Genomic DNA, 10,436 nt, shown 5'->3' with positions numbered 1-10,436 from the left:
GCCCAGTGGATAATGCTAGAAATACAATCAAAGAAACCCCCCCACAAAAAACGACCAAAAGGCTCTACCAATGATGTCTATAAACTAGGGCTGTCAAACAATATATATTTTTTTTCAATCGAGTTAACTCGCAGGATTTGCTGCGATTAATTGCAAATTCCTAATTTGCTCAAAGTGAGCTGTAATTTAAGATTTTTCATACCAAAAACTTTACAAGAGTATTGATGTCTTGATGTTGTCTAATGTAACAGTTAGCAAAATTATATAAACTGAGAAAGCAAACTTTATTTAACCTCAATGTCAACTTATTTTTTTACATGGCATTATAGATTTTAGCTGTATACATGATGTATTTTGGATGTTTTCAGTGTATTCAACACTTTCAGACAATGCGATTAATCACGATTTAAAAAAATTTGTGCACTAAAATGACAAAAAGTTAACTTGAGTTAACTGATTAACTCTGACAGCCCTAATATAAACCCTGGATTGCTGCTTTGGATCCCCATTAGCTGCTGCGAAGGCAGCAGCTGCTCTTCCTGGGGTCCGAAAAGGGATTAAAACAATTACATCACAACAAAACACAACATCCAACACAAACGTCTGAGAAACTATCTCTGTTCACAGGTCGTTAATGTGCGATGGGATTAAATCCCGTCCAGAGTCAGGAAGGGATTTATTTATGAAGATATGCATCCAGCCACAGATCGCCTGACTTCTTCAGTGACCTGGGGAGGAACAGAGGTGGGCAACAAACCAGGTAAATCACATAGGAGCCTGAGAGCAGCAGGTATCACCTTATGATGTACAATGTATTCCCAGAGGAAAGCGCTTAAAAGTATTCATTAAAACTACTGCATACCCCTGGATAAGTAGTGGTATATGTGAGGTTACCACTTACCTGACAACATCAGTGATGCCTTTCTGCAAAGTCTTGACCTCATAGGGAATTCCATGTTTCTCACACAAAGCACGCACCAGAGGAGCCACCAGGTGGTAGTTATGACGGGGCATGGTAGGAAACAGACTGGGAGGGAGAGGGGGGGTGAGGGGGACAGAGAGAGAGAGAGAGAGAGAGAGAGAGAGAAAGAAAGAGGCAGGCAGAGAGAGAGGGAGGGAGAGAGAGAGAGAGGGGGTGGAGGAAGGTGAGAGAGGGAGGGAGAGGGAGGGAGAGAGAGAGAGGGGTGGAGGAAAGTGAGAGAGGGAGGGAGAGGGAGGGAGAGAGAGAGAGGTGGAGGAAGGTGAGAGAGGGAGGGAGAGGGAGGGAGAGAGAGATAGAGGGGTGGAGGAAGGTGAGAGAGGGAGGGAGAGGGGGCAGGGGGAGAGAGAGAGGCAGAGAGAGAGAGCAGAGGGTATCAGAGTTTCCCAGAGAAACCTCAGTTTCTGAGTAGGATTGTATCAATGTTGTATCTAAAACACTATTCATAATTCATTAGTAATTAGTGCTGTAATTAGTACAAACAACTTAAGTTATATTTAAGATCAAATGAAGCTGAATACTACCTAAACTATAACCTTCTTTAGAATCTGAATGACTTTATAAATTACCATATAAATACAGCATATGCTGTTGACACAGACAACAGTAAGGTGGGATATTTGTTTCACTTACTGGTGTTCAATCTGAAAGTTGAGGTGTCCACTGAACCAGTCGTTGAAGGGTGACTGTTCAATGTTGCAAGTAGCATTCAACTAAGACCAGAGAAAGAAACACGTTATAGCACCCTCTACTGGAGAACTACAGATGTGGCCTTAGGGAACACACTAAATGTATTGGGTAAAGTGTTATGAAATGTAATGTCATGTAATATTAATGTTGCTGGACCCCAGGAAGAGTAGCTGCTGCCTTGGCAACGGGGATCCATAATAAACCCCCAGGAAGAGTAGCTGCTGCCTTGGCAGGAACTAATGGGGATCCATAATAAACCCCCAGGAAGAGTAGCTGCTGCCTTGGCAGGAACTAATTGGGATCCATAATAAACCCCAGGAAGAGTAGCTGCTGCCTTGGCAGGAACTAATGGGGATCCATAATAAACCCCAGGAAGAGTAGCTGCTGCCTTGGCAGGAACTAATGGGGATCCATAATAAACCCCCAGGAAGAGTAGCTGCTGCCTTGGCAGGGAACTAATGGGGATCCATAATAAACCCCAGGAAGAGTAGCTGCTGCCTTGGCAAGAACTAATTGGGATCCATAATAAACCCCAGGAAGAGTAGCTGCTGCCTTGGCAGGAACTAATGGGGGTCCATAATAACCCCCAGGAAGAGTAGCTGCTGCCTTGGCAGGAACTAATGGGGATCCATAATAAACCCCCAGGAAGAGTAGCTGCTGCCTTGGCAGGAACTAATGGGGATCCATAATAAACCCCCAGGAAGAGTAGCTGCTGCCTTGGCAGGAACTAATGGGGATCCATAATAAACCCCCAGAAAGAGTAGCTGCTGCCTTGGCAGGAACTAATGGGGATCCATAATAAACCCCCAGAAAGAGTAGCTGCTGCCTTGGCAGGAACTAACGGGGATCCATAATAAACCCCCAGGAAGAGTAGCTGCTGCCTTGGCAGGAACTAATGGGGATCCATAATAAATACAAATACAGATGGCACAGCCCCAGAAAACACTCCAGGGCCTGTATTCACAAAGCTTCAGAGTAGGAGTGTTGTTCTAGGATCAGTTTAGCCTTTTAAGATAATAATGAATAGGATTGTAAGGACAGGGGGGACCTATTCCTAGACCAGCACTCCTACTCCAAGACGCTTTTGTCAATACTGGCCCAGTTGTCTAGTAATGATGACACGTTACCTGCATGGTGAGCCAGTCCTGGCGTTTCTCGTGATCAATGTCCATAGGAAGATGATTCATCTGGGTCACCCATACAAACCAGTGGCTTTCCAAAAACCTATATATACAGTCCAATGTTCACAATACAATTATTCAGTCACAATATTATGTTAAATTCTTACATCAAGCACATCATTGTGTCGTTTTTCTATACTGTAGATAGTTTGAATTCAATGAATGAATGAATCTGTGAATGAATGAATGAATGAATGAATGAATGAATGAGTGAGTGAGTGAGTGAGTGAGTGAGTGAGTGAGTGAGTGAGTGAGTGAACCAGCGAATGAGTTAATCTTTGAGCTACCCCTCAGTTCATACATTACCTGACGAAGGTGATCAATGCGACTGAGCCAAAGAGACCAAAGAAGGGGTAGTAACAGCCGAAGAAGCGGAGGTAGAAAGTCATCGACCACGCCAGATCCTTCACAGGAGACAAAGATTGGTATTATGGACAGACATTATCACATCTGGGATCCTACCAAAGCGACAATTATCACTGTGATTATGAAGTTAGTCATCTCTGACAGTACAGTCAGTGTGCAGTTGGTGGTGCAATATTATGCTTGCTAGCTTTAGTGAGCAATGAACAAGCATTTAGTGCCCTCCCCCCCAGGTGTTAGCGTAATCATATCATTACAGTTGTTTCTCTCTCGTGGAAGCTTTATGTTCCACATAGGAATTAAGAGGATTAAGTATACGTTTAGTTGGTATGAAATCTCACCACCCAGTTCCGTTGTGAAAACATCGTCTGGAATATCTGGACGGTGAAAAACACTGGAATAAGTAGTGGAGGTCCAACTGAGAGACAGAAGGAAAATACTACATAGGTATTACATACATACATGCATACATACATACATACATACATACATACATCAGCCGTCTATCTATTGCTTTTATGTGTTCAATGGAAGTTGATGTGATGCTATAATTGATGTGATGCTATACAGAAATTCATGAAACCTACTGAGGAAGAAGTACTTGTGTTGGTGATGGTAAGGCATGTACTTCAACTTCTTTATACCATACTGCAATAGACAGAGACAAGGAGTCAGATGGATCTTACACAGAAGCACTAATACCGTTTCAACACTACAGAGCCAAACCGTTACATGGTTTTTGTTACATGGTTATTTCATGAATATTACATTAATTTAATTAACTATTACATGGATATTTGAATATTACATTCATATTATTACATGAATGATTACATTATTATTATTCAAATATGACAAGTAGTCTAATGGGTCATAAAGCACTAAGGTTGTGGGTTCGGTTCCCACAGGGATCACATTCACAAATATATTATAGTGATAACTACCTCTACAGGCTGTTTGTCTCCCAGGACGAAGGCATGCAGCATGTTGACATCAGGATCTTTACTCAACACGTTGGGTTTAGCGTGGTGCTGGAAGTGACGATGGTTCCACCAGTTAGCAGAGGCACCCTGGAAACACACAGCTACTGTTACGTATCACTGGTAAACACAATTACACTTACTGTAACTTCCAACTGTTGGGACACTACACTAAATAAGGCTAATGGATAGCAGTGAACTTGGAAATGTAACACTGCTCTTGTGAATGTCGGAAAGTGAAAGGGCCAGTTTCCTGAACACAGATTAAACCTAGTGCTGGAGTAAAATGTACTTTCAAAAGGAGATTATCCATTGAGAATGGTTTTCAGTCCAGGACTAGGGTTAAGCTGTGTCCGGTAAACTGGCCCAAAGAGTAGCAGAAGATCAGCCTAAAGAAACAGTATTGTCAAATGTCCAACCATTGTCCAGTAGCGTACCTTTAGATGTCCAATGACAAACTTGTGCAGTATGTGATTCCAACTGGATTTCTTGCAGACTGACAGGTGGCCGAAGTCATGCTGCAGCCAGCCAGCCTGGGACTGACAGGGAAAAATAAAGGACGATTTTGAATGGCGTCTGAAAGGTAGTTCGGTAACCCTATGCCTAACCTAAACCCTTACCCTAACCCCACCACCCCTAACCCCTAACCTAATCCTCTAACTCTAACCTTAATCTTAACCCTAATCCTAATCATCTAACCTTAACCCTAACCTTAACCCTAATCCTAATCATCTAACCTTAACCCTAACCTTCGATCCCTATGCCTAACTTTTGAACCTATCAAATAACCTGTCAAATATCTTCTTCTGCTTCCTAATAATACTGTAATGGTACCTGAGACGTGGCCAGCATGAGGGAACAGAGCAGTGTGAGGCTCCAGCTGGTCCCCCAGACCCAGAGCAGGCCCAAAGCCAGGGCCTCTAGTAGCAGGATGTGGCCCAGGTAGAGGCTGAAGAACAGGGGGCGGGCACGGAGGAGTCCCTCCCTCTCCACACGATCACGCAAGGCCTGGAAGTCTTGCACCAGTACTGCCTGTATTGGGTAGAGGTGATCAATAATCAATACAGACGTATGAAGTCTATCTCAATGAATCTGTCCTTGATTCGAGGAGGCGAGGTGACAGGATGCGAGGAATTGCAGAAAGACAAACTGTGATAAAGCCAAGATGAACCAGGAGGAAGGTGGATGATGGTAGAGAGATGAGAGTGGAGGAGAGGAGGAGGACAGTGTAAATTGAGAAGAGAAACCTGTGAAGAAGAAGAAGAAGAAGAAGAAGGAAATAGGAGTAACAGAAAGCTGAAGAGTACCAGGATAAGAGGTAAGACTCCTGAATAGGTAAACAGACAGCGGGCAGCGGGGCATCTGGGCACATAGACAGGCTGGTATAATGTGCCCTAGTTATAGTAGATGACTGAAGATGCCACACTACATCTGTAGGAGGTAAACCTTTGTCTTGAAATATCTCCATACACATCACACCTGCTCTTACCACAGTCGTAGAAAGTACCATTCTGCACAGCATTCTGTCTGAGTAGCATGGAATTCCCTATTAGCAAGAGAAAGATTGGCCTCACATTGGTCCCCGGGTCCCTTCCTAAACCTACAGTATGTTAGAGTGGGCGTGGTGCTATGTCAGATGGAGAGATGCTTTAGGCTTCACATTCTATGTTTCATTATGTAGCCTACAGCGATGTATGTTATGGGCGTGGTGCTGTAGAGGAAGATGGAGAGAGAAAGATAGGCATCCTCACATTTTTCCCATGGTCTTGGCTGGGCTCTGTGGGTGCCAGCGCTCCAATCAGCAACGGCTTCAGAAACTTCCTGACAAAATTAGGCTCGGGATGGAATGCGACAAATGCGTCCTAGAAAACAGAGATATAGATGAATCAATGTTGTTTAATAGAAATACATACAAATGTCCTTTATATGTCTCGCATTTAAAATATTCACTGTGATATTAGTTAAGGGATTATCATGATATTAGGATCCAGCAATGTACAATCCACTAACAACAGGGGTTTACCGGGGCTGAAGCCCCTGGGCCCAGGCCCGTGGGGGACCCAAGTGGAAGCAAAAAAATTAACAAAATAATAATAATTAAGGAAATCTACACTACCGGTCAAAAGTTTTAGAACACCTACTCATTCAAGGGTTTTCTTTTTTTCAGAGGAGACGGTGTGATTCATTGGATTCACTTTATTTAACTAGGCAAGTCAGTTAAGAACAAATTCTTATTTACAATGACCTACACCGGGCCAAACCCGGACGACGCTGGGCCAATTGTGCGCCAATGTGTAGGTGTGTCCAAACTTTTGACTGGTACTGTATATGTCCTCCTAATATTGTACTATCTGCATGTCGCTTCATTTGCCTGGGCTATTGTTTTGTTTGAATTCAAGACCAGATTGATCTCAGTTTGACAGTCAGAGCGATGATTTCTTAATCCGGCCTTGGATATGTCATACAGTGACAGGCTACTAAACATTTCTAAACCTACAACATTACAAACACGTGCATAGGCCTGGATAAAGATCAACAGTCATCTTGGAATAGCTTGAGAACATTTCACCAACAACTTCCATAGTTAGGCTACTGACCGTGGCATCTTCTCCAGCAAAGTGACTGATGACCCTGATGCCCCCCGGGTGTCTCTTCACCCACTGGGAAATATTATAGACCTTCCTGTCGATGACCAACCACTGGTCGCCTCTGTGAGAGTGCCTCTGGACCTCTTCCCAGGTGTAGACTGCACCGGGCCCACCCCTGTCACCCTTGGCCGGCTCGCCTGACTCCGTCTGCTGGCCTCCGCCCCCCATCCTCGGTTCTCTCTGCTCCACTCACACCGTCACTGCGTCAGCTGCGCTCTGTCGAGTCCGTCCAACTGAAGCACACTGAGGACCAGTTAAATGCAAGGTGCAGAGAGGAAGTCAGGGAATGGAATCAGAATCAGACGATGCTGTCTGAGCCAAGCCACACCTACGTGGTGAAATGGTGTGATTCCGCTGCAGGTTGATGGTTATTGGGATGAGTCTTGTCCTGGAGGCAGATTTCCGCTAGATGGGCCAGCTACAAAGTAAGTGTAAAATTGCTATATTGTAAAAATTCATGAAAACAAAAATTCTCTTTTTGGTCTTAATTTAAGGTTAGGGTTATCGATGTGGTTAAGGTTAGCGTTAGGTTGTATGACTTTGCGGCTGTGCCAGCTAGTGACCATTCTGCAGAGCTGCCTCCAGAAGAAGATTCATGACAAAAAACGTTAACCTGCGATTCTTCTGCCAGAGGGAAGGGAGATGTTTTCCAGACAGCGTTGTACAACTAAATATGTTGCTCAATTAAATTAGGTGAAAATATCAAATAACGAATACCTGTAGCATTCTGTATGCTGTTCCTATTCTAATCTGTTGAGCATCGATGCAATTTAGCACGATGTTTATTTGTAACACTATATTAGAATAGAGACAAAGAGCATTGAAATGTTCTCATCAATAAATAATAAAGTAAACGGAGATGCGCCATTGTTTGGGCATGTTTTCCGAGTTTTATATGACACAGTACAAAACTTTGAGTGTTTCATTTTAATGTCTGTATATAATGATAGACATGTAGGCTATCAAATTATAAAATCGAGTAGTCTGTTGGCGTGTCAGCCCTTACAGAAATACCTAGGCTACATGACATTACATTAAATTAGGCTTTATTACTATCAACAATATAACGCAATTATACAATGATGATACAGAATGAATAGAATAGCTGCACTCACCAACATTCCCAGATGTGCAATCCTCTGTCTCTTTCTCTCCTTCTCGCTCCTTCTCTTATTCATAAAAACACATGAACTTCTTTCTGATCACCCGTCTCGTCATGTATCCAATCAAATCATCAGTGGCCTGCTAAAAATAGGCCTATCTCTCGTTCCATAACGCCCTATAGCTCAATCGGTCATTCACCCACTCGTTCACTATACAATACCAAGCCGATCATTCGAGGGTCTGTAGTCCAATGGGGTTCTTTCAATAGACCCCTGGCATATCTGCAATTGGTTCAAGAAAGCCCTTCCGAATTGTAAAAAAAAAAACTACCCCTCTCAATCTGACTGGCCTCCAGGTCTGTCAATCATCTGATCATCACTCCAGGGCCCCGCCCCTGACACATCACTCAAGAGGAAGCAGGAAAGCTCCCTTGATGCCTTAGTATGTAGTATTTTATTAGGATTCCCATTAGCTACATGCAAAGCTACAGCTACTCTTCCTGGGGTTCATACAAAACACAAAACATGACATAATACATAACATGAATAGACGATTACAGCTGAAGGACAGAACTACATAACATTTACATAATACAGAACATCAATAGACAGGCACAGAACTACATAAATTATTTTTTTTATTTTTTGATGACAAGCATTAAGAGACAGGTACAAATCTACACACATTTAAAATAAGAATATACACTTTCATATTCTTATGCCTTAGCAATCCATGCAGCGTGTACTCATAACAACGTCTACAATTGCAGGTTCTGATCCTAATCTCTCAGAACCAGTCGTTCTGTTTACACTGGCGAGAATCTCACAACATCAGGAACCACCCCGTGTCCTTGGCTCTCCCGTTTGACGTCAATACTATTCATAATAATAAATGTGATTCATAGATGCTACTGGATGCAGCAAGTGCAACGAAAACGACATTTGGAAATGCAACAATTCCTCCAGCTAAGGCCTCGACCACAGCTTTCACACTAGCACCCGTGCCATACAGGTGGAGTTTCCTCCCCACTAAGGCTTCAATTTAATCCTTCACCTGAGCAACCGCGTCGGAGTTTTCTCCAGCTAAAGTTTCAATGTAATCCTTCACCGTGGTTACATAAGTGGACATTTTTTTGAATTTAAACTTTATTGTCCCAGGTTTTGCAGCAAATGAGCATAAAAAAAACAACATTGAACATATGAAATCCACATGGATCACAATGGCATACGGGTATAGCGAATACAACGATCTAGCTAGTACACCAAGTCGTAAGGGCTGACAGCCATCAATACTAATATATACAGTAGACCTACTAGTGATCCACATTAGCAGCGGCACAAAAGTATAGCAAGCCATAGTTGCCTAATAAGTAAAGTGCTCTGTGTACAACATATCAACAATGTGCTGCCAAAAACCCCCCAAAAAACATCATCAACGTCAACGTCATAATCATCATCAACAACATATTACCATCGTCATCCTCAACATCATCCCTAGCCAACCTCCTTCTCCTCCCTGTATTGAAAAGGGTAATGGCCATAGGGGTGAAGGAGAGCTTGTTCCCGTTAGCCTTAACAGAGGGGAATCTAAACCAGGAACCAGAGGGTAGGACCTGGAACTCATGGTGTAGGGCACGGATGGGCAACTGGCAGCCCGCAGGCACCTTTTGAAGACCCCCACCCCACCAAAAGAGAAAACTTAGTCGGGTTCTCAACTTCCTGTTGAGAGTTAGAATAGTAGAATACCCAAGGTGCAATTTGGTTGTGCCTCTGCAGTTTTTCTCTTGTTATGTCAGTCACTGGATGTGGGTACGCAGACCCGCGAGCAACTACGGCCCCTCATGATGACTTCAGATTTTTTGTGGCCCCCACCCACATCAAAGTTGCCCATCCCTGGTGTAAGGGGTGGGCACAGTCAGACAGGATGGAGTCTACCTTCCTCACCACTTGTCTGTTGTACAGGTCAGACAGACAGGATGGAGTCTACCTTCCTCACCACTTGTCTGTTGTACAGGTCAGACAGACAGGATGGAGTCTACCTTCCTCACCACTTGTCTGGTGTACAGGTCAGACAGACAGGATGGAGTCTACCTTCCTCACCACTTGTCTGGTGTACAGGTCAGACAGACAGGATGGAGTCTACCTTCCTCACCACTTGTCTGGTGTACAGGTCAGACAGACAGGATGGAGTCTACCTTCCTCACCACTTGTCTGGTGTACAGGTCAGACAGACAGGATGGAGTCTACCTTCCTCACCACTTGTCTGTTGTACAGGTCAGACAGACTACTCTGCTGGACTCCTGTGATCTTTACTGACCTCGTTCACTGTTCTAGCTAGTGCATTTTTAGCTTTGACAGCAAGGTTGCCATACCAGCAAATCAAAGACAATGTTAAGACTCTATGTACAACTTGTAAAACAGAGTCATCAAGGTCCTGTCTACCTGGAATTCTGCCAGTTTCCTGAGACAAAAAAGACTATGCTGGCACTTCT

The 10,436-nt window shown here is 43.6% G+C and overlaps 1 protein-coding gene across 3 annotated transcripts; it reads right to left on the bottom strand.

Annotated features, from left to right (window-relative positions):
- Nucleotides 1-265: 265 nt before the first annotated feature.
- Nucleotides 266-8,152, bottom strand: LOC121540732 (acyl-CoA Delta-4 desaturase-like). 3 transcript variants are annotated; one of them, XM_045216367.1, is made up of 14 exons: nt 7,957-8,152; nt 7,174-7,259; nt 6,791-7,084; nt 5,945-6,055; nt 5,028-5,225; nt 4,631-4,732; nt 4,158-4,283; nt 3,801-3,861; nt 3,555-3,631; nt 3,157-3,254; nt 2,797-2,893; nt 1,613-1,692; nt 902-1,027; nt 266-728 (listed from the first exon to the last, which is right to left on the bottom strand). In XM_045216367.1, the coding sequence occupies exons 3-14, from the start codon at nt 7,007-7,009 to the stop codon at nt 677-679; spliced, it is 1,347 nt and encodes a 448-aa protein (XP_045072302.1). In that variant the 5' UTR covers nt 7,010-7,084; nt 7,174-7,259; nt 7,957-8,152; the 3' UTR covers nt 266-676. The 3 variants fall into 3 exon arrangements, with proteins under 3 accessions (XP_045072302.1, XP_045072300.1, XP_045072301.1); XM_045216365.1 differs by having other exon boundaries at nt 6,791-7,259; XM_045216366.1 differs by lacking the exon at nt 7,174-7,259 and having other exon boundaries at nt 7,957-8,151.
- Nucleotides 8,153-10,436: the final 2,284 nt, after the last annotated feature.

Source organism: Coregonus clupeaformis, unplaced genomic scaffold (assembly GCF_020615455.1).
Source record: "Coregonus clupeaformis isolate EN_2021a unplaced genomic scaffold, ASM2061545v1 scaf0694, whole genome shotgun sequence".
In the NCBI taxonomy this organism is placed as follows: Eukaryota; Metazoa; Chordata; class Actinopteri; order Salmoniformes; family Salmonidae; genus Coregonus; species Coregonus clupeaformis.
The sequence above is the reverse complement of the archived record's forward strand: the minus strand, read 5'-3'. Positions and strand labels throughout refer to the sequence as shown.